The following is a 25,014-nucleotide window of genomic DNA, read 5'->3' on the forward strand; positions in this document are numbered from 1 at the left end:
TTCAGGGGTTTTAGGTCTAGTATGTATACCCCAAAATGTCTTTATTCTCTATGTGCAAGGGTCTCTGAGCCCAGTACAAACCAGTTCTGTCCTCTCTGGTGCAGCTGCCCGGCAGGAGGTGGAGACAGCATTGTGAAAGGCAGACAGGCCCTATTCAGGTGCAAGGGAAATCTCCTCCCACCACTCTAAATGCAGACCGCGCATATTCAGGTCCTAGTGAGAACTCCCCCCCTACTCTAAATGCAGCCCAGGTCTATTGAGCCCAGCTCTGACTCATTCAGGAAAGGCAGGACACACATCAACCCCCTGGTGGCTGTCTGAGAGAATGCACCTCCCGAGCCCCTGTCACTCCAATACCACAGTCAATACACAAACAGGCAGAGGCACACAGAATGGTTAAACAAGAAAATGCCTACTTTCTAAAAGTTTTGAAAAAATAAGGAGTCAGGTCCTGGGACATGTAGTTGGTTGGACCATGGGTAACCGTTATAAAAAAACACAAATTACCAACTACACACTTCTCTAGATCCTCCAATTTAAGGAAAAACAACCCAGTGATACTTCTAGGTTAGTTGGGTATATTTCATTCGTACCCCTTTATTCTATTATTTCACATTTTTTTTCATTGTTTCATGTGTGAAATGGACATTGAATATTTTAACAGTTTACACATAAATACAATACATTTCTACAACATATATAATATACAACATTTATATATACACAAATACTTCATATTCATACAGCGTGTTTACTACTCACACTCCTTTCAAAACAAAAATCACGTTTGGACTAAAGGTTTAAATAAACAACAACCAAATATGAAAAGAATTTTTCAAATGGACCATAAATCCATTCTTTGGTCTATTGGGCAATTGATGTCTATTCCCTTTATGTGCAGACGCGTTTCAAACCCGATGAGATCACTTCTTAGGTTCTCCTCAGGGCTCTGTCTTTTAAGTTTATCTAAAAGTGTGTATAAAACAAAAAAGGTTTTTGTTTTTAATTAACTACATTTCATCCGCTCTCCTCCATTAAATCCAATTGTCACTATTATTACCTGTTTTCCAGCTGTCGTCGGTCCGCAAGTATTATTTTGCACTCGACTGATTATCTTGGTCTTTGTACCTATAACCAAGGTGGTAAAAAAGGGGGTGGTGATGAACGGAGCATCTGAACCAATCAAACACTCACACCCAGTCAAAAGATCTGGGTTTAATCCATCACCGTTCTTTAGCCCACTCTGCCACCCCAGTTCAGACATGGCCATATGCAAATCAGTCTGACCCTGTGCCTCATGGGAACAGTCCAGCCCGAACTGCCAAGCCATGCATTCCCTGGACCGGAAACAAGATTCCGAGGACCGGTTTCTGGCATTACAGCCGTCTTCAGCCCGGCTTGCTTGAATCCAGTGGCAAAGTGAGCAAGGGACTCACATCTGAGCATACCCTGCCACACTTATGGCGGCCAAAGTGGTAAAAAAGGGGGTGGTGATGAACGGAGCATCTGAACCAATCAAACACTCACACCCAGTCAAAAGATCTGGGTTTAATCCATCACCGTTCTTTAGCCCACTCTGCCACCCCAGTTCAGACATGGCCATATGCAAATCAGTCTGACCCTGTGCCTCATGGGAACAGTCCAGCACGAACTGCCAAGCCATGCCTTCCCTGGACCGGAAACAAGCTTCCGAGGACCGGTTTCTGGCATTACAGCCGTCTTCAGCCCGGCTAGCTTGAATCCAGTGGCAAAGTGAGCAAGGGACTCACGTCTGAGCATACCCTGCCACACTTATGGCGGTCAAAGTGGTAAAAAAGGGGGTGGTGATGAACAGAGCATCTGAACCAATCAAACACTCACACCCAGTCAAAAGATCTAGGTTTAATCCATCACCGTTCTTTAGCCCACTCTGCCACCCCAGTTCAGACATGGCCATATGCAAATCAGTCTGACCCTGTGCCTCATGGGAACAGTCCAGCACGAACTGCCAAGCCATGCCTTCCCTGGACCGGAAACAAGCTTCCGAGGACCGGTTTCTGGCATTACAGCTGTCTTCAGCCCGGCTTGCTTGAATCCAGTGGCAAAGTGAGCAAGGGACTCACGTCTGAGCATACCCTGCCACACTTATGGCGGCCAAAGTGGTAAAAAAGGGGGTGGTGATGAACGGAGCATCTGAACCAATCAAACACTCACACCCAGTCAAAAGATCTGGGTTTAATCCATCACCGTTCTTTAGCCCACTCTGACACCCCAGTTCAGACATGGCCATAGCAAATCAGTCTGACCCTGTGCCTCATGGGAACAGTCCAGCCCGAACTGCCAAGCCATGCCTTCCCTGGACCGGAAACAAGCTTCCGAGGACCGGTTTCTGGCATTACAGCCGTCTTCAGCCCGGCTTGCTTGAATCCAGTGGCAAAGTGAGCAAGGGACTCACGTCTGAGCATACCCTGCCACACTTATGGCGGCCAAAGTGGTAAAAAAGGGGGTGGTGATGAACGGAGCATCTGAACCAATCAAACACTCACACCCAGTCAAAAGATCTGGGTTTAATCTATCACCAGAACTATGATGGACCCCGATAAGACACTGTTACAGAAAGAGGCGTACTTGATATTAAAATTCAACAGTGCACTCACTGGTTTAAACTCGTTATCTGAAATATCAAGGTTGTAAAACTACACGAATGAGGATTACACACATTAAACCAGAGAGAGGATTAACACTAGGCACCAGTAACACACTCCAGATGGCCACCAAAGTCCCAGAGCGATTGACCACACACAGGGGTTTTTGCAAATCACTTTGGGCCATATGGCTTTTCCACTAAATCAATTTAGAAATGAGAACTACAAAATCATCAGGGCTAAATTCCGAAAAACGGCCCATTATAACATAGAAGAAACTCCATACCCTTGAATAATCATCCACTAAAAGATGGCCGCCACATATCGCATAGATGAGAGTGACTCGCGGCTATGTTAAAACACACATCTCACGATGGCTGCGACATCCACAGATTGATGCAGCAGTCACCGGATCGCCGCAGAAATAAGCAGGTAGGACGCCGATAGAGCGGGTAGACTTTCTTGTACAATCTCACGCCCGAAATACTTTCAAACTAAAAACGATCTTCTGCACACAGGTAAACTGCCCCACGGCTTGCAGTGGAAATAGCCGCTCGAGGAAATAAAGGCATAGTTGTTGCAGCATACGAGGGAGAATCAGAATCCACCAGGTATGCCCCAAGTTTAGTGAACGCTAGAAAATGAGTTTAAGATACACACACTAGAGAATTACATGAGCGTTTTGTCACTTCCAGGTTGGGAACAACATGCAAGGACGAGAACTAATCTTAGAAAAACCAGGATAAAAAGTGAAGAGTGTCAGAACAATAAACAGGCACACCGAGGTACGTCCATGTGCAGCTTATGCATAGATGCTGTCTGACTGTCAGGGATACCTGAGAATCCCATGTCCCACCTTGGTTATAGGTATAAAGACCAAGATAATCAGTCGAGTGCAAAATAATACTTGCGGACCGGCGAAAGCTGGAAAACAGGTAAAAATAGTGACATTTGGATTTAATGGAGGAGAGCGGATGAAATGTAGTTAATTAAAAACAAAAACCTTTTTTGTTTTATACACACTTTTAGATAAACTTAAAAGACAGAGCCCTGAGGAGAACCTGAGAAGTGATATCATCGGGTTTGAAACGCGTCGGCGCATAAAGGGAATAGACATCAATTGCCCAATAGACCAAAGAATTGATTTATGGTCCATTTGAAAAATTCTTTTCATATTTGGTTGTTGTTTATTTAAACCTTTAGTCCAAACGTGATTTTTGTCTTGAAAGGAGTGTGAGTAGTAAACACGCTTTATGAATATGAAGTATTTGTGTATATATAAATGTTGTATATTATATATGTTGTAGAAATGTATTGTATTTATGTGTAAACTGTTAAAATGTTCAGTGTCCTTTTCACACATGAAACAATGAAAAAAAAGTTGAAATAATAGAATAAAGGGGTACAAATGAAATATACCCAACTAACCTAGAAGTATCACTGGGTTGTTTTTCCTTAAATTGGAGGATCTAGAAAAGTGTGTAGTTGGTAATTTGTGTTTTTTATAAAACCTTCTAAAAGTGGCATTTTCAAACACACAATTTAAAAACCATCTTTAGTAAAATATGTGTTATTAAACTCTGAGTTCAGAGAGCCTAAACTTTCTTTTTCCATCTTATCCCTATGGGAAAATATGCTTATAAAATGTTACAAAACATTCCCCATCTGTCCTATTGGGCAAGATAGCCTTCCAATAGTGAACAAGCATTTACAATGCAATGGTTTTGCCTTTGACAAAGTTAGAGCGATTGGCATTGTCAATGACAAATTTTTTATTTATGTGTTGGTTTTGAAAACAGATAAATTAATGCCATTGTCATTTACAATGCCAATAGCATAATCTCACGCAAATGGACGATGGTTACAAAAAATTTTGAAAAGTGCTCTATAGAATCAGGAGGAGTTGGGGAGGGATAATGAATAGAGATAGAGCCAAGAAGGAAAAACAAATTAGGGTGAGAGAGAGTGGTGCATTGGAGAGAGTTAGCAGTGTGTTGAAGGGAGAGTGAGTGACGGGATGAGAGAATGAGCAGAAGAAAGAGAGGCAGTGAGAGAAGGAGAGTGTGGTGAAAGGGAAGAGTGAGTGACGGGATGAGAGTATGAGCAGAAGAGAGAGAGGCAGTGAGAGAAGGAGAGTGTGGTGAAAGGGAAGAGTGAGTGATGGGGTGAGAGTATGAGCAGAAGAGAGAGAAGCAGTGAGAGAAGGAGAGTGTGGTGAAAGGGAAGAGTGAGTGACGGGATGAGAGTATGAGCAGAAGAGAGAGAGGCAGTGAGAGAAGGAGAGTGTGGTGAAAGGGAAGAGTGAGTGACGGGATGAGAGTATGAGCAGAAGAGAGAGAGGCAGTGAGAGAAGGAGAGTGTGGTGAAAGGGAAGAGTGAGTGACGGGATGAGAGTATGAGCAGAGGAGAGAGAGGCGGTGAGAGAAGGAGAGTGTGGTGAAAGGGAAGAGTGAGTGACGGGATGAGAGTATGAGCAGAGGAGAGAGAGTTGGTGAGAGAAGGAGAGTGGTGAAAGGGAAGAGTGAGTGACGGGATGAGAGTATGAGCAGAAGTCCTGCATCCTGGGAGCTGCATGACTGCAGAGCCAGGACCTGCCGGTGGCACCACTGACCCCTTGCCACTCCTCGGGTTCCCCGCAAAGCTCAGCCTGGGATGCGGCCCCACCGGTCGGCACTGCTGCTGCTGGCAGCGATGTTCCTGCATTGCGAGGCAAAGTTCGGAGAGAGGAGCGAGTCCCGAGGGAGGAGACGGTGTAATACTTGACTTAACTGGGCAATGGAAGGGACAAACTCAAGCTGAACAGTCCAAATAAAAGCAAGAAAATGTGAGGTACAAAGCCACTGGCAAGCAATGGGTGAAATGCATTCTCATGGACGCTTTCCGAAGGTCCAAAAGATGTAGGCTTCGACCAAAAAAAACAACAAAAAAACACAATAGGTACGCCTGTCAAAGACACTCACCTAGCCAACAGAAAGCGTGTGGGGTCACAACACACAGGGCCTCTTGGTAGTTGTGTGACTACTGTTCGAAACAGAATGAGGGCATTCACACCCACCTTTCACTGCTGCTCTCTTCCTTTGAGCCTGTACACTGCGCAGCTGTCTTTTGGGAATGTTTGCGCTATGCAAACACAACACATGTACACACAGTAAAAGTGGCACACAGTAATGTACTCTATTTCGGGTTGAATTTATAAATAAGTGCAGGGGCCTAAAGATTTTTTAAGAGCCCGCCACTGGCACTTACAAATGCCATGTTAGAAAAATACCAAGGCTGTCTAAACTGGATTCCACCTCACACCTTTCTTCCAGCAAGCCACACTGCCTGTCTCTTCATCTCACTTCGCAGTTTCTTTTCCATCCATGCTTTCTCATTTATCACAATTTCCCTATTTTTTCTCTTCCTCCTTTCTTCCTCTCCTTCCGGTCTCTCCTACTCTAGATGAAGTCCGAGGATGAAAAACAAGCCTTGGTCCTTAAAAATTAGGGACAGTGTCCACCACCCGTTTAAAAAAAAAAAACCTGCACAAACTCCTTCTTTTGAAATAGTGGGTTCAACTTGCTGCTGCTTAAGCCCTGCCGCTAGCCTCACAGTGCGCGAGACAGCGCGTGCGCGGGCATTCATTCACACACGCACACTATTTCATGCTGTGCCCTTTTCCAGATGGTTTTGTCTTTTCAGCCGCTGAGGGCTTGTTTTGCCCTCTTACCCACTGAGTGCTTCTTTTGCCCTCTCACCCTGCCGATGTTCTTTCCCTTCGCTCTTTTCATGCTGCTTTTGCACAGTGCCCTCTCATCCTCTTCTTGTTTTGCCCTTACTCTTTTACTGACTGTTTTGCTCTCATCTTTTTCATGTTTGTTTTGCCCTCACTCTTTCTGTTTGTTTTGCGCTCTCATTCTCTTAATGCTTGTCTTTAGTCTCGTCATTTTTCTTTGTGCTTGTTTTGCCCTGTCATCTTTCACGTGCTTATTTTGCCCTCTCACTCTTTTCCTGATTGTTTTGTTGTCTCATCCTTTTCATGTCCGCCCCCACCCCCGAATCTTCCTGATTGCTCTGCCCTCTGTCTCTCCATGCCTGTGTTGCCTTTCACCCTCTTCATACCTGTTTATTCTCTGATTCTGTTCTGCTGGGCTTGCTCTCTCGTCCTCTGCCTGTGGTTTTTTACTCTCTCGTCCTCTTCCTTTTGGGTTTGCTCTCTCGTCCTCTTCATACCTGTTTTTCCCTCTGTTCAGCAAAAAGAAGGAGAGCTCCCGCTCCTCATGTTGTTAGGCACGGGGAGATTAAGCATCCTGCCGAGACTCGAACCCGGTTTCCCAGCCTCCACTGTCAGTGCCTGAGTTTCGCAGGCTGTGCTGCCACCCGTCCGCCGGAGGGCCTTTCTCCCCCCCCCCCCCCCCCCGCTCCCGATGCCACTGCTAGGCAGTACACATTAAAGCTTTTAATAAAAAAAGGCCCAGCACCACGGCCTGTAGTCAACGCGCATCATCACCCACCTGCAGGGCCCAGCCCAATGGCCTGCAGTCCACGCGCATCACCTGCAGGGCCCAGCACAACAGCCTGCAGTCCATGCGCATAGTCACTCTCCTGCAGGGTAAAGCACCACGGCCTGCAGTCCGAGCGCATCGACACCCTCCTGCAGGGAGCAGTGCTGCAGCCTGCAGTCCATGTGCTTCATCACCCACCTGCATGGCAAAGCACCACGGCCTGTAGTCCACGCGCGTCGTCACCCTCCTGCAGGGCCCACGCGCATCACCTGCAGGGTAAAGCACCACGGCCTGCAGTCCACACGCACCACCTGCAGGGCCCAGCACCACGGCCTGCAGTCGAACCGGTGCAACGGCCTGCAGTCCACGCGCATCTTCACCCACCTGCAGGGCCTAGTGCCACGGCCCGCAGTCCACGCGCATCGTCACCCACCTGTCGGGCCCAGTAGCCCGGCCTGCAGACCACGCACTTCGTCACCCATGCCGCTGGGCCCCACGCTCCGATGGAGGGAGGCAGCATCCGCCGGGAGGTAGGGGTGCGCTCGTGGGAGAACGAGAGCCAGAAATAACTGCTGGGCCTTTGTACTGCTTTCAGGTTGAGCTCACGCAGCGCAGGTTGGACGAAGCAGCAAAAGAACCCAATTAAAACCACGTTCCCCTTTCTGGAAGGAATAGTCATTGCTATGCTACTCCATCATCCCCCCACTCCAGTGCCAGCCCCTCCCTCACGCCTGCGTTATCTCACCTGGTTAGTCTCAGAAACACCCCAGAACACTGCGCCTTCACACCCCATAATCTGTTTCCCACCACACGGAACGCTGAATCCGCCAACTCGAGCCTGTGTGAGTAACCCTTTCACTTCTGCACAGATAGATCTATGGTTCTGTTCGTGTTTGTGTACAGCCCCCCTTTGCCCTGGTAAAATATCTGTTCATCACCCCTAAGAGCGAGGCAGCGGTAGGGGGGCGGGAACGGGAGCCGAGGCAGCGGTAGGGGGGCGGGAACGGGGCCGGGGAGACACAGAGAGCGAGGCAGCGGTAGGGGGGCGGGAACGGGAGCCGAGGCAGCGGTAGGGGGGCGGGAACGGGGCCGGGGAGACACAGAGAGCGAGGCAGCGGTAGGGGGGCGGGAACGGGAGCCGAGGCAGCGGTAGGGGGGCGGGAACGGGCCGGGGAGACACAGAGAGCGAGGCAGTGGTAGGGGGGCGGGAACGGGAGCCGAGGCAGCGGTAGGGGGGCGGGAACGGGGCCGGGGAGACACAGAGAGCGAGTCAGTGGTAGGGGTGCGGGAACGGGAGCCGAGGCAGCGGTAAAAAGCAACAAAAAAAAGCAAGCACTCACCTGGACTTCTTCCGGGTGCCTTCAATGGCGGACCAGATTCGGGGGCGTTCCCGGCTTTTGGCTGACGTAGCGTGACGTAGCCAAAGTGGAAAAATTCTCGGGATCGCCCCCGAATCTGGTCCGAGATTGACGGACAGAGCCTTCTCCCAATGGCTAGCCTCCATTTATGGAGCTAGCCAATGGGAGGAGGGGGCGGATACCCGACCCCACATAGAGATATCATTAGATTTTGCTAGCGCATGCGTACTTCGTACGCATTGCCAAGCAAAACCTAAAAACGAGATTGGCTGAATTTCACTATCCGGATATGTCACACACACCAGCACATGTCCTACCTTTCACATACACTGCACCCTGCCAACAGGGGTACCTTGGGCCTACCTTAGGGGTGACTAACATGTAAGAAAAGGAACGGTTAGGGCCTGGCAAGTGGGTGCACTTGCCAAGTCGACATGGCAGTTAACAACTGCACACAGACACTGCAGTGGCAGGTCTGAGTTACCGTTTCAGACCTACTCATGTGGGTGGCACAATCAGTGCTGCAGGCCCACTAGTAGTATTTGATTTACTAGCCCTGGCGCACTCAGTGCACTTTACTAGGGACTGACCAGTAAATCAGATATGCCAATCAGGGAGAACCAATCATAATAACAATTTAAACAGAGTACATATGCACTTTAGCACTGATCAGCAGTGGTAAAGTGCCCAGAGTCCTAAAACCACCAACAGGTCAGGAAAAAATAGGAGGAAGAAGCAAAAAGTTTGGGGAAAACCCGGCAAACCGGGCCAAGTCCAACATCTGCCTTTCAAGTGTGCCCCCAGTGTTATATACAAAACCCAGCAGACCCGTCAAGCACGATATGACATTCAATCAGAATTAGACACAGTAATGTCAAATAGAGGCCCACTATGATTGGAAACTTCCTGGCTACGGGAACAAATGAAGGGTGCCACGCAGGTGTTAGATAACATTTACATGTGACAGGGGAGGGATCTTTGAATGACTTCGACAATTAATTGGAGTTTTAATAGCCAATAAAAATATTTTTTCATTACTTTTTCTAGCTAGGCTCTTTCCAGATAGGCAGTATGAATTTTTAATCTGTACTCTGGTTTTCTACATAAAACAGCTAGGCCTGACACAATGAAAAACAGCTTTTGGATGATAATCACTGAATAAGCCACGTTACAACGCAGGCATTTAGAACGCATGCCCTTACAACGCGGTCATTACAACAACCGCGTTGTTACATCGCATACCATTACAATGCAAGTCATTACATTGACTTGCTGTGGAGGGGGGGCGCTGGATGTTGGAATAGTATAATTTACTATTCTAACTCCAGTCTGTGCAACAGTAGGAAAGGTTTTGGATGTAAAATCCAACACCTTCTGCCCCCTACATCAAGTCGTTGTAATGACCACGTTGTAATGGCATGCGTTGTATCGCATGCGTTGTAAGGACATGATAACATTACATTTGTACATGTCTTCATTTTAGGTACCAAGTACCCTGCCTTGTGGCAGACACAACCTTCATAGGGCGACTTATTAATATTTAAAAGGGAGGTTTTGACCTGTCAAAGAGTTTTATTTTGACATGTCGGCCTGCAGTGTTTAAACAGCCACAGTCATGCTATAATGGTAGGCCTGAAGCCATGTTTCACACTGTTGTGGATGGCACTATAGGTGATGCAGTCCACCAGTGACATTTACCTTACAGGCCCTGGTACATGTTGTACCATATACTAGGGACTTATATGTAAGGTAATATACAAATTAGGAATATGTAAATTCAAAAAAGTTTAAAGGGGAGCACAGATACCGCTCATTAGCAGTGCACAAAGATCTAACGCTAGCAAAAAGTTAGGGTCCAGCAAAAGGAAAAAATATGGGGTAACCACACAGGAAAGACAGATTTCCTACAATCAGGCATGGGCAGAGGTCTTGGAGTCAGTAGTGAAGAGGCAGAGGCTGGAAGGTGGAGGCAGTGAAGTACGCAGAGATGACATTGTTAACTTTGTTAAGCCACTGATTGAGAGAGGTTAGTTGCCAGTGTCTTTTGGAGGTATATTGGCAGGAATAGCATTTTAAAGTCAGTTGTTTTGAAGATACAATCCGTCAGCTGGAGAAATGGTGAAGAGAATTTGGAAGGCTGACATGGGAGAAAGGCAGGAATAAAAAAACATAAGGAGACCAATAAATATAGTGTTGTTGCTGCAGCTGTTACCAGCATTGAAGGTGTGTGAGAATGATGCAGAAGTTACAATGTTTATCCAAGACAATGGTATGGTTGTTCTTCTGGGCTTTTATACTGTCAGTTTCTGGGTGTAGAGCAGGAAAGTGGTTCACGCAGGTGTGAAGTGTTCAACACAGGCAACATGATAGATCTTTGAATGAGACAACCTAAGACAGATCAAAGGAAGGGAGGTAAGCTGGTGGTACTGAAGAAATACCCTCTTGTGGAAAAGTGTCCTGTTAATGATTGTGCTGGGTTGAGAATATGGGTGATTTAATATTTAGGTACAGGGATCGTCCCAGAATATTGAGCTGTACGCTGCTAACAATATTGAGAAAAGAGTTCAGATGGTTTAATTTGTAGGCAGATGAATTTGGAATTCATTTGTTTAAAACAGGGTGGTGGTGGAAGTGGGAGTGAGAGGATTTTTGGAAAAGATGGCCTGTAAGCTGGAGAGAAGTAAATCTTAATGGCATAGACGTTATGTGCACCCAGAGTGGATTTTGCGAGATATGGATGGGCCATAACATGCTCCTATTGCTGACTGGTTTTTCATGTTGAGTGACAGGAACGCAGAGGGTTTTCATTTCAATGTGCATATGTGGATACTCTTTCATAGAATGGGCAGAATGTAAGGAAGAGAAAAGTCATTTTCAGAGGTAGTTGGGATTTAACAACTAAAAAGTGCAAATAAAGGGGTGTAGAAATACAGGAAGAGATGGAGTGGGTTACTATTCACATTGGGAAAGCTATTTAAACACTGGGGTTGCCCAGATGTGCTGTTAGCTCGCTGGGGGGTAAATGATTGGAGGCACCAAAAAGAAAGGTTAGCATTGTTGAAAGATATCGAAAAGGTCTTGTGAGAGGTAAAGAGGTTGTGGTCTGGTCGTCTATGATGTGAAAGGAGTTGATTCCGAGATGGAAGAAGCCAAGGACAAGGAAACCAGAAGCAACTGATAAAGCAAGGAGTAAATTGAACTGTGCAATTGGGAATTTCTGCAGGAAGGTATATTCTGAAATTAAGTTGAGGGGAAGAAGATATTTGTGAGGATGGGGTTCACCTTTTGATGATGGTGATGGGAGTTGTAACTGTAGCCGGTGAGTGACAGGTTGGAAAAATTGTTGGTGGAGAAGTTGAGGTAAGGGGAGGGGCAGAAAAATTATCTACCAATGCTTTTTCTGAGTAGCAGGTTTAGAGACCGTGTTTGGAAAGAAGCATGGATGGTTGTGGATCAGTTCTGGTTAGGGTGGGTTGCCACAGTTCATTCAGAAGGCTAATAGAGTAGTAGTGGGCTAAGATGCTGAGTAGTAGGGGCTGAGAAAACGTCTTGAGGGGGCTTACAGTTGTAGAGAATAAAAGAGGGGCGAGTGTTATTGGTTGGGTTTAAATTGTGTACTAGTGAGGCTTTAATGTTAGTGTCTATGGTGCCTATGAAGGGTTGCTATATTGTGATATGCATGTCTCATTAAAGCAAATATTTTTCACACACATCTAAGGTGTGTCGTAGTTCATGGAGCGAGCTGCTTCACCTGATATGAGTGTTATTAAGAGATACATACTTTAGGGAAACCATTAGAGACAATATACTATAGGGTGTCAGTAAAAGGAAACTTGCAGTAGGGGGTCAGACCTTGCTTTGGGGGTTTCTCCCGTCGCTAGAATGCACGTCACATCAGAAGCAGTCCTGTCAAGTATCACGAATCAGCCGTGACGCTCACGCATTTCAGTGCGGTGATCCGCAACACCGCACTGAAATGCATTGTCACGCATTTTGACACCTGCCTGAGCGCGCCACCAGCGACGCCTGTGCACAGGCTCTCTGGTGCTCAGAGACGTGCTGCTTGAGCTGCTTGCTGAGAGCTCCTAATAGTTAAAACGATCATCTCTGCTCTCAGCTCTGTGGAGTGGCTGAGAGCACTAGCCCCTACAATGTACCACTCCCAGCTGCCTTCTTTTGCCTGGAAACATTTTTAAAAATTCGGAAAATTAGTGGCCGGCGCGGCTTTCATCACACAGTGTGCTGAAATCACACAGGGCGGGAGGGGCTGCCCTCTTTCAGCAGTCGTTAACTGCTGTCAATCACTGTGGCATCGCACACCATGGGGGCCGGGATCTTGATGTGCTGCGTCACGTCCGGAGGAAGTAGGCGGACTGCGGAGGACTCATGTCAGGGAATATGCAGCACGAGACGAGTCTCTGATGGCTGCCCGCCGCGCAAGAGGCATGGAATGTCAATTGCGGCGGGCCCAGCAACTACAGAAGAGATAAAAGTAAGTACTGTGTGGCAACTAAATGTGGAAAAGACACTCTGAGTCAGATGCAGGTGACGTTTAAGGTAGCAAAATCTATATTTAGCATTACGCAATTATGAGCAAGGTTGTGTCAAGATGGTACAAAAACCTCTGCCTCACTCTATAGAAACAGCACGTTCTACAACCTTTAAAACCGGATTGAAGCAAGTGATGTATTAAAGACTAGAAAGATCTCTAAGCAACATCCCTTTCCATTCTCTCCCGGCCTTATTCCATCGTGCCCATCCTTCCCCTTGCTTTGTTCTACTGTCAATATGGTACTTCGGCACAAGTGATCAAAACCAGTTAGAGATAGAGAGGGATGTATTAGCTGGGGTACTAGGGCACATGACTCACCTGTGATGTTTACCTGTTGTTTTCCCTCCTTTTTCATTTCACATACGCACTTCTTCCTTCTGTGTATTCTGGCAGCCTCTTCCTTTATCCCTCAATTTCTTCTCCCTTTATACTGCCCCCACCCCCTTTTAAAACTAATTTAGGCTTTTTCCCTTCCGTGTTATTACCTCTTCTCTCACACCTCTCCTTTTTGTCTCTCATACTCTTGTTCTGTTGCTCTCATTGCCTACTTTAAGGGTAAATGAGGTCATGAGTCAGGAAGCCTTGGTAGAAGTGATGCCGGTTACAACAGTGACAGGGAAAGGTTTCCTTGGGAACTGTGTTCTGATGGGCTTGGGTTTGCAGTGATAGGCACGGAGCTCTGATGTCAGATGTTGACTATTGGATGTTTAGGTGTGGTTGTGAAAGACTTTGAATAATTGGTGACCTAAAGCCTGCGCTAGCGTTCAACTCGCGAGGGCTTTTCTTGTGGGATAATCATTGAGTTTTCTTGAAGGGAATTAGGGTTGAAGAAGCATCTCTTTTTATCTGCCAATCGTGTTCTTTTCTTTTTTATGTGACTGTAAGTACTTATGCATTAATCTGTAAAACCTGATTTCGTTCTGTTGCATCAATGGCAGTAAGCAGACAGTAATGACTTGAAAACGTGCATCCTGTGAGGAGTTTTTGTGGCATGTTTGTAACATTCGACAACCTCTTACCACTGCCAGTACGTAGGAGGTGATCAATCAGATTATGAATTCCGAGGCGCTGGTGTCCGAGATAGCTGGTCTCAAAGGAAGCATAAGTGCATACCGCGCAGTGCAAGGAGAGTTGCCGAACCAGGCCCAGAATCGTGGCCAAGCCAAAGCTTGCCACTGGAGCAGTTGCCGCGGCCACACCGAGGCTGTAAAACCAAGTAAATTAGTGACTGTGATTCACCTAACATTTACCTAACCATAGCGCCAGCGCGCAGCTTTCCTAACCCGGTATTAACTCACTGCACGGCCCGTTGCGGAGACAGCCAAGAGCCCCGTGTTCAGCTTAGAGCGACCTTGTGAGTGTGCCCTGCAGCCCCTCCAGCGCCATCCGTCACTGCGGGGCTGGGCAGCAGGCAGTGATGCACTCCCCATCTAGGCCAACACATCCTGCCAGGCAAAACAAGTCTTGTCACAATCTCCCGAGACACTGTGGGCAGCACATAGATTCCTAATGAATTGGCCAGAGATATCTCCTCCCAGGACCAAGATAGCACCGGAGGCCCAGGCACAGGGCAGCCCTAATCAGTGCAGACAGCGCCAGCCTGCAGTGACCACACTGGTGCCTGTCAACTTTCAGCACGACCGGCGTCACCTAGTTTAAGTCAAGAGCCTGGTGTATATTAGTAGCTCTGAGACTGCCGCACTTACAGCCTACTAGCATAAGTAGATCTGGTGCTGTGGTGCTGGGCGGCAGGCAGTGTGCTCAAACTGGAGCGGACACCACTAGCAGTGCTGGTAATCACTTTTATTAGGGTTGAACAATCAGTAGTATAGTCAAGGCTAATGCAGTGTCCTGGTTGGCTGTAATGTGTGCCTCACACCTTATTTCTGGTGCTTTCCAGCAGTTTTAAGATCCTAGAGGTTCTCCTTGCTCAAATGGGTGTATTTTCTGATATTTATGTTTAGTCTCATCACTTGATTTTGCTCGCGACAAAGTGTCACTCATAGACTTTGAAATGTAACTCATAATTACAGTAAAATTATGAAAATGTCACACATAGCAATCTGAAACCTTGGCAGCTAGGCAGAAGGCTGGCAGCAGGACTCAAGACTTCTGCAGCAGAGCAGAATATATATGTACATCTCGCAGGCACAGAAGTTGCATGTTAATAGATTAACTAAAGCGGTCAAGGACCTCCTCCAATCCTACCATCTTAGAACGTATAGTAAAACAGCGTACAGTCTCCCTCTAGATTATTACATTCTGATACAAAACGGGAAAGTAAAAATATTGTGTGAATAGCTGAGTGCTGCCCTCGGCTTGAGGGTGTCATTCAAAGTGCTACACATACAGTATGTGGTAACGTCACAAAGAAGCAGGATACAAATATAAAATGCATACATGCCAACATTTACGAAGAGGAAGATAGAAGATTTTTTTTAAAGGGTAATCGGGAGAATTAAGTTTCCCCATTGATTTCTATTAAAGGAGAGGCAATTTCAGGCGGGAGACAGGCAAAATAAAGCCATTTTTTGGCTTTAAAATGTTGGGATCCTCCCATCTTAAAGCTGGTCTGAAAATGTCACACATAAACAATCTAATAATTTAGCAGTTCTCAAAAAACTGGTTAATCTCTGCATATCGTGAATCATAGTGAATTAAAAGGCTTCCTCGTTCAGAGTCTGGCAAACTATGGCGCAGGCTTTTTGTCAGTAAAAAAATTACAGAGTGCAGTGACTCAGCTACTAAGAAAAAGACCCCTGCTGCTTCACTTAGGTCAGAAATCAAGGGTCGAAGCAGCCGAAGTTCATGACTGTTTACCTAGTACTTCCGGGGCACTGTTTGCAGCGTCAGCACTGGGGGAAAAGACTCACCGGATCCCGCCACCACAAGCAGACTGACAGCCCCTGCCTTCCCAGGCTGCTTCCGGTCTCGCAGCACTAAGTATAAGCGGCCGGACGCCACGAGCAGCAGGGCCAGGAAGATGCTTCCCAGCAGCAGGAGCATGGCCACCTCCAGCACTCGCTGCAAAGAGCTGGCAGCGCGTCCCTGTATACACCGGAAGTCATACTCAAGTCCGCCCCTTCCTGCTGCGGCTCCTCGAGTATTTCTGACTCTGATTGAAGGGAAACTTCTAATGCTTACCCTGTGTGGGTTTCATTCAAATTCTTTCACTTACAGGTTCAAGACACTGATGTTCTCTCCAATTGGTAAATAAATTAATGCCAGTTTTGTGTATATTTAAATTGTTCCTTTAACACAGCAACAACCTCACATATAAAATAATATTTAAAATATGGCAGTATACATAAGAGTTCGGGATTTTTCTACTGCCAGTTTCTTCCAAGCAGTTATACGTGATGTAGTAAGCTAGTCTCAGTTTATAAATCAGAAACTCTTCGCATGCTGAGACTTATGAACCCTACTGCTCATGTTAAAAGTTAAAACTGCGAATTCCAGAATGTAATATTTTATTGGATAAAAAGGAAGGGGACACAAAATGCGTGAGACATGATTGGCGGCCACTTGGGAGCTACAGTCCTCCAGCAACACTTTTAAACACATACGTTAGTTTCTCCTATCCTTAGTGAAAGCTTACAATTCCCACCATGCATAGTAGAGAAAGCTGTGCTGTGTCCCTAATATGTGATTTATAGACTAGGCAAAGACGTACATAATGGATACATGCCCGCAATACCTTTAGCAATACACAGACGTGGCGACAATGGCCACTAAATTAATTAGAATATAACATTTGTGGAAATCATTTTATTTAACTAACTGAAATCATACACTTGGTGCAACACTGCGGATATTTTCAATATCCTGCATGCTCATATGTGTAGCATGTTCGGCGAATGTAAGAGGTTTTTTGGACCTTGAAAATGTATACATTATGCCAATCTACTATATTATTTCCATCCACGGATGAATTATTTCTATCTATAAAATGGACAAACTGGTTCACAACTCTTACACGGCACACCATTTTCCTATGTTTTGCTCAGAAACGTAAAAGCCAAAAGTGGATATTCTACATTTATAGTTTGTCCGTGTCTTGATTCTGCAGAAGTACCGACCTACCAACCCACACCGTGCCACCGTGTGTCACACGATTTTGCACCCTTTCACATGGTCTCCCGATGAGGAGCTGAAATCACACGGTAGTAGGCAAGGTGAGCTGGAAACCACTGCAGAGAGTGTGTGGAGTTCCAGCTGTCTTTTGAAGCTACATGCATTTGATGTCCATTAACCCCTTGCATGCTCGTGATTCGCAGGAGCCGTCACATGTCACGGTGGGAGTGTGCGGAGGACAGCCCCCCGGTTGTCCGAAGCCCACCCACTAATTAAAATGCCCGCACAGCGTGAAAATTCACGCCACATGCAAGGGGTTAAGGTGTGTGAAAACACCCCAGGACATCACCAGCAGCTTCAACAATGTTTTGTTCTCGTTTTCTTTAGTGGAAGCGGTGGTCGATTGGGGCCGAGGACATGGGCAGAAGTCCCTCTCGGGAAATTCTTAGCATAAAGCCACACCCCTTCAAGGCCACGTCCCCTCCTCACACGGCCGATTAGGGGCCATATGTATCAAGCCTTTTTCCCATTTGCAAATGGGCAGATTCTCAGAATCGGCCCGTTTGCAAATTGGAAAAAGCCTTTTGGGATGTAGCATCTCAAAAGGCTATCGCAAAATAGAGAATTGCAAAATTTGCGATTCTCTATTTTGCGAATGCAATTAAGGAATTACAAATTGCCATTCCTTAAATGCAATTCTGGAAGCACCAGAAATTTACTATTTGGCCTTAAGGAATTACAAATTACCACCAACTTCAAGTTGGTGGTAATTTACGATTTTCTTTTTAAAAAGCACTTTTTTGATTTTTTAATAGGGCCATATGTCACACATACATGCCCTAAGGGCATGTATGTGCGCACAATGTGCATACATGCATTTTTCAGGGGTGCAACAGGGTGTCCTTTTGGCACCCTTGCAACCTTGAAATTGCATTCTCAATTTGCGATTCTGTAACTGGTAATCGAAAATTGAGAATGTCTTCCCTTTCATTCCTATGGGCCTTCTAGCCCATAGGAATGAATGGGAAGGTGTTCCTTATTTGCGAATCTCAATCTGCGATTCTCAAATAAGGAATATGTAGGATTAGCAAATTTTGTAATTCTCTAATTGCGATTAACTAAAAATCGTAATTTGAGAATCGCAAAACTCTTTTTTGATACATATGGCCCTTGTTTCCCAAGTTGACAGGTATGGAAGTATTCTGTGTAAAATATCCCAATATCAAGGGAAGGGAAAGCTTTTTTCATATGGCCCAAAATAGATTAAAAACGATCGCTCCAATGTGAATTCGAGACTGAAAAATAGTAAGCATTATTTGTGGCCACATTTGAGAATAGGCAATGTACTATTATGTTGTAAACCTCATTTATCTGTGAAAGCTGCGCTCAATTCCCCTCTACATTTGTTGTTGTAGAGCGCCCTCAAGAGTCTTACTGGTATAATTTAGGACACATTTAGTCTCGTGTTTTCTTTCAGAGGCGATTTTGTCGATTAGAGGGCGCCCCCCATTAGAAAGCACCTTGAAAACATTTATGAAATAAACATTGTCACACCAGACTTTGCTTCCTCTCAGCTGCTCAAAGCAGATGAGATACCCAAAAAGTATTTCATACACAGTGTCTCAGTAAGGTAGGCGGTCATCCATCAAATTTTATCTGTTTTAAAAGTAAATTGTAATTTTGAAGAAAGTCTATTTTGGCCCAATGTTCAGGTACCTGTAACATTACTCCGACATTTTGAAAGGCGTGTTGACCATGCTTGGGGGTACTTAGTAGCTCACTCTCTCTTAAATAACGTTGCTTTTATTAAGCTTACCGGTTTGCCCCATATATACTCGTGCATTAATAAGAGTAATGTGAAACCCACCCCCACACACACAAAAAACAACCGCAAAGGAGTTTCGCCCAATTTAAAGTACCCCCCCCCCCCAATTTTGCGCATCTGCCTCCTATAGCCACTTTTTTTTTGCTTCCTTCAGTAATAGTAGTTACCTAGGGCCAGATGTAGGTCGGTCGGTAACGGCCGAAAATCGGTATTTTCGGCCATTACCGGCCGGTATTTCAGAAATGGTATGTAGGGCCCTTAATTTTACAGAATCGGTAAATGTACCGATCGGTAAATTTACCGATTCTGTAAAATACCGAATCGGTATTTTTACCGATTCGATAAATTTGAAATGTAGGTGGGACTCTTCTGACTCCCACAAGCCTTACCGAATCGGTATTTTACCATCAAATCCAATTTGATGGTAAAATACCGATTCCGGTGTGCATGCACACCTCTGCCATATGACAGGCAGACCTGCCCTTGGGGCACGTATGCCTGCCACATGTCACCCGAGCCTATTTTTGGGGTGCCAGAGGGTGTCAAAGTGACACCCCCTGCACCCTTGCTAAAATCGGTAATTACCGATTCTGTAATTACAGAATCGGTATTGCCCATTGATTCCTATGGGCTTCACAGCCCATAGGAATCAATAGGAAATACCGATTCGGTATTTCCAGATTCGGTAAATACCGAATCTTAAAGATTCGGTATTTACACATCTGGAAATACCTACATCTCCCCCTTCATATTTACCACTTCTTAAATAGCGAATCGGTAAAATTCGGTATTTAAGAAGTGGTAAATAAGAATTACCTACATCGGGCCCCTAGTCTCTTTTTCAGAAAAATGCTATCAGCTCTGTATCCAGAGGAGGCGCCTAAACAATTGAGAGTTGAAACGTGTCAACAGTTCCCTTCAGGGAGAAAAGGATCCCGGCAAGAACCGCCCGACCACATTGAAAATGGTCCCTCATTCAACAAATTCAGAAGAGGCAATGTAGAAATTAAACCTTGTTCCTCGCCCCTGGCTGATAGATGGAAAGTAGGGGAGAACAAGCAATACCACAAGAGACTTGATCATGTCTAACCCCTACATGCCTCCCAAAAAGCTCTGGACATTCGGCATAACCGACAGTCCCCTCCAGAGAGGAAAGTACCCCGCAAGGACTGAAAGACCACATTGCAAATTGCCCCTTGTTTGGAAAGTTCCAAAGAGGCCGGTAAGAAATGAAACATTAGTCCTCTCCCCTGGATAATAGACTGTAAGCTGGCTAGAAGGAGTAATAATCAAAAGAGACTTGATCCCGTCTATCCCCTGCTCACCCCACAAAATACTGGACTAGTGGCATAAGCATGCCTTGTTGTAAAAAAATATTTGAAGAATCGTATGTCATTATGCGCCATGTTTCTTATTAAAAAAAAACCCTCTCTTGATCACGATGAAGACACCGATGAAGGGTCTTTACTTACCTTTCACATCTAAACAGGTGTTTTTTGTTTGTTTGTTTGTTATTTCGGCTATTGAATTTGATTATTTACTTATTATTTCGCAAAACTGCATTGTTTATTAGATGATCAATGTGTTCCACATATACTCATGTTAAAAGATATGTGCATATAATGAAAATCAGTAACTGTTTTGCCACACGCTGATTGTTTGTTTGCCAAGAACGCTTATAGCAAAGGGGAGGGAGGCCCTTTTATATGACATATTATTGATTTGGGTCTACGCTTATTTTTGTTTCACAAGACCCAGCCACGTTCAGTTAACCACATCTTCAGGACAGTGTCACAGCTGAAACAGAAACAAAACATTGTCTGATATTAAAAAGAAGCAGAGCAGGACCTGACACAGAACTTTAAAAGAACAGTGTAACTCTTGTCCCAGAAGAGATGATGTTTAGATTCAGACAGTGGGCCTGGAAAGGACAGTGATAGATTCAAAATACTACCAGAAAAAAGTAAAACTTAGTTTTAATCAACCCATCAACAGAACAGTACCATTCCAGTTCTAGATACAGACTGAACCTTTAGTGTGACAGGGCATGAAAAAAGAACCTAACCAGTGCCAAAGCCAGAGCAGAATAAGCACAGTGCCAGACACGGCATACTCTTAATCCTGCAACACAACAGCGACAGGAGAAAATATTTTTCAGAACAGGGCCCCAGTCGTTTCCTAAATTATAACAGAAGCAAGGTAGTGCCAGATTCAAACCAAACTAGTGCAAGAATGAAAGAGGAATGGGACCACCACCAAGACAGAAGTAAACTTGTGCTAAAACCAAAAAGTAATAATATTTCAACAAGGGCGACCCAAGGATCTCTGCGGACCTGTGGTAAAAACTATATAAAAAACTCACTGGTCCCTAGTAACAATACTTTAGAAGCAAAGAACTAAATGGTGAATATAATTTATTCAAAGGATTTTATGAAAAACGATTTTAAGACATAACGAGTAAATATTAGTGCAGAATAAACATGCTTGGTGTTCTCTTTAGGGGCGATGCACTCAGGTAATAAATTGTGATTAAAAAATCAACAAAGTGTGGCAGCCCCTAGTCAAATACCTTTGCGCAATAGAGAGAGCGCGCTATGTGCCTCCCAAACTTAGGGCGCTGAGATTGTTTGAGGACGCTATTGTCCCCCCTGACCCGAGTAGACTGCTACCATGACTGCCTCCCTAAGATGCACCTTAGTGCTACCAAGACTGGACTGGAATCTCGGCCTTTTCCCCCACCCCCTCCGCGTGCTGTCTCTATTCTTGCTTTCCTGTCCCATCTCCTTTCCCTGCTTACCTTTCTCTGTCCGCTTCTCTTCTTGCTATTACTGTCTTCTTTTCGGGCTCTGATGCCCCGTTGAAATGGTTGTTACATACAGGCCTGTTGCCCGACTAGAGCATAGCAAGGCCCACGGGGTCTTATCACTCCACAGGCCTCCCTGATCTTGTACTCTAACACTTGATCGCGGCCAGCCCCTCTGGGGTTGTAGGCGCAACGCTGTGTATAAGCCTTTCTCCCATTGGAATCCATTGCCATCTGATATGCTCTCCTACCACGCGGCCAGCCCTGAATAGGGTTGTAGGCTTATGGCTGTGTACCTGATCCCCTTGGCGAGTGTAACCCTTTCCCCCTACTGAAAATAAAAAAAGATTTGAAACAAAAAATCAACAAATACAAGAAACGCACAGCTCTTTAGAGCAAATTCTCAACAATCATATAGGGTAAGTCGACAGTGTTTTGATCCCAATAAAAATGGTGGGATCATCATCAAGATTCAGGGGGATACAATGAGCCAGAGAGAAAGAGATTATGAAAGGTAATGCAGTTGCTAAAAGAGGGCTTCCTCAAATGTCTTTGAGAACTCATTGTCCATATGCAAAATGCTGGTATAAAGTTAAGCACGCTGTAACAGACTCCCTGAACGCCCACCTTTGGAAAGAGCTGGAGACAAACAAGGGATCCTCTGCAATGGCCTACCTCCAAGCAGCTATAAAATCCCTTGCATTAAAAGACCTTTGGGAGTCGAGCTGTTCACATAAGTGCTTTAAGCGCCTGGTCAACAAGTCAGTGAAAATTCTCTCCATGGAGGAAGACAAAGCAGCGTTAACCAGGAGATCACATGGGTGGTTCATAATCCAAAGCTACACCAGCGCTTCACCTCAACTATACCTCAGTACCAGCTTTTCAAGGAAGGCGAAGGAAGAATTCCTGTGGCTGAGTATGGGAGTAATCCCGTCAAAAACCCATCTTCCCCCATGGAAACGCCTGGAATCCAATTCCAACTGCAGGCTTTGCGATAATCCAAATGAGGACGTTTTACACTTGTTATGCAGCTGTAAAGCCCTAGACAGTGCCCGAAGGGGCCTACTAACCCAGCTCTGGAACCAATACGGTGTGCGAACTCGCAGACAAGCCCTGCTGATCAGCTTTAAAGGAGAAAATATCCAAATAGCCTGCCGACTAGTGCGCTTCATGAAAACAGTTAATACGATCCAAAATCCAGAGACCAGCGATTGAATTAGACTCATAAAGACCCGCTCCTGCACCTTAAGAAAACTCTTTTTCAACCAACAAAGACTTAGTAAATGCTGAACGGTCTCTTTTCAAACAATTGCAATTCATTGTACCATTTTGTATAGATTTATCGTCCATCCTTTGAATTTTCTTTTATCGATTTTAAGTGCTTTTTTGTAAAACTCATGATTGTGAAATTCTTCCAGTATTTTTTTTTTATTATAAAGTGTCATTGCAAAGATTTTTATTAATCATGCAATAAAGTAAAGTAAAGTGTCATTGTCCTGAAAGCACTCCATGCTTTCAATCAGCACTACCAGCGAATTTCCATTTTTGGGTTGATTTGAGCTTAGGGAAGGAATCTGGCACTCAACCTTGAGACCCAGACCTCACATGTGTTTCTCACTTTGGGCTGATTGTAGTCCTATAGGGGTATTTTAGCATATTTCCAGCTCATGCCATTCCAAGCTACCCTGTTCCTGAGGCTTGTCACCAGGGACCACCCCTCCTTTAGCAACTCCTTTCATAATCTCTTTCTCTGGCTTGTTGTATCCCCCTGAGGCCTGATGATGGTCCCGACATTTATTTTGGCATCAAAACATCATTGAGTTTAAAAGCACAGACCCTATATGATTATTGAGCATTTGCTATAAAGGGCGTTGCTGTTCTTGTGTTTGTTGACAGCACTTGGTAATTTTTTATCACAATTTATCACTTGAGTGTATCACCGCTAAAGAGAGCACCAAGCACGTTTATGTTGGGCCAATATCCATTGCACCACTATGTATGTTTTTCATAAACTCATTTGAATAAATTGTATTTGCAATTTGGTTCTTTGCATCTTGAGTATTGCTACTAGGGACCGGTGTGTTTTTTGTTATAGCACTAAAAAAGTATGCAGTTAAATGACTTCTCCCAGAAGGAGTCTCACTATACAACTGGTTCAGCTTGATTCTGATCTATTTCTATAGACATAGGAATCTCAGGAGAATAGATTCAGCACTCTCCCACTTTTTTCTCGCTCCTGTGCTGACGGAAACTTAGAGCCCTCAAAGTCTTTGACGTGTATGAATGCTCACCAGAACTGCCCTTTGTTCAGAGAGCACCTTGGCCAGAACCAAACCTATTCGTCATCTTTAACTGTCTGTGTCTTGAAAGAAATGGGAGTAGTAGGTGGGAACGTGAGGGAGACAAGTGAAAGGAGAGCCACGAGAAGTAAAGCAGTCAAAATGAAGATACTGGTAATAGCAACCTCCAGAAACAGTGATTAAATGCATTTTTCTTTGGATCCATGTTGGAAGTAGACAGCAACTATGTCCTGCTAAAGGCTGCACCTTGGACATGGGCCATGCTCGCCCATGCAAAAGGGAGTGGGCCCATCCTGTACGTGCATAAGGCCAGTCCTGGATGCCCACCATATCTTCTATGCAAATGCAGACTAACTTATTTTTGTCCCCAGAAGTCACCATCGGGTAACAGTTCCCAAGCTCATTCTAGGTTCTCAACCCTCATCAGCTATAAAGAGGGCAATACACAAACACCAATCTGGGTGTGATACACAGTGGCGGACTAATGTTAAAGAAAATGCATACATGCATTTGTTTAAAAGTATATATATATACAGTGCTAAACTACAGACTTAGCCACAGAGGAGCAGAGTGCTGTACAAGAGAAGGGGGTATAAACATGCTATTGATTATCATGAGAGTGGGCTGTAATCAATCAAGGAATTGTAAGCGCGCTACTCAGTCGTGAGGGTCTCAAGGCACTGAGTGTAAGAGCTGGGGTGATACAAGGAAGAGGAGGGGATGCTATATTTTCAGTCACCAATTAGGTTGCACGTGGAAGGGGAATCAAGGAGGGAGTTCCATATGAAAGGAGGGCAGTAGGTTTTGCAGGATTGACGATTCTTGTCAAGGGAGACCGCTAATAAGGTGGTCACCATGTAACCCACCGTACAGGAAAGTGACTACTTTTGCCTGTTTATCGTAACACGAGGATCTAATTTCAGAGATACATGGGCCAGTAAAGGAACTTGGAGAAAGATAAGGGTAGGTCTGACTGGGTCAGACATTGGCATCA

General features: G+C 45.2%; 1 protein-coding gene across 1 annotated transcript in view; it reads right to left on the reverse strand.

Annotated features, from left to right (window-relative positions):
• ALG14 (ALG14 UDP-N-acetylglucosaminyltransferase subunit) overlaps positions 1 to 16,086 on the reverse strand; it is a 319,292-nt gene extending 303,206 nt beyond the window's left edge. Inside the window, exon 1 of the mRNA XM_078659210.1 lies at positions 15,892 to 16,086. Coding sequence (XP_078515336.1) covers positions 15,892 to 16,024 — 133 coding nt within the window. The 5' untranslated portion in view covers positions 16,025 to 16,086. The remainder of the gene's footprint in view (positions 1 to 15,891) is intronic.
• Positions 16,087 to 25,014: the final 8,928 nt, after the last annotated feature.

This window comes from Lissotriton helveticus, chromosome 1_1 (assembly GCF_964261635.1).
Source record: "Lissotriton helveticus chromosome 1_1, aLisHel1.1, whole genome shotgun sequence".
Classification (NCBI taxonomy): domain Eukaryota; kingdom Metazoa; phylum Chordata; class Amphibia; order Caudata; family Salamandridae; genus Lissotriton; species Lissotriton helveticus.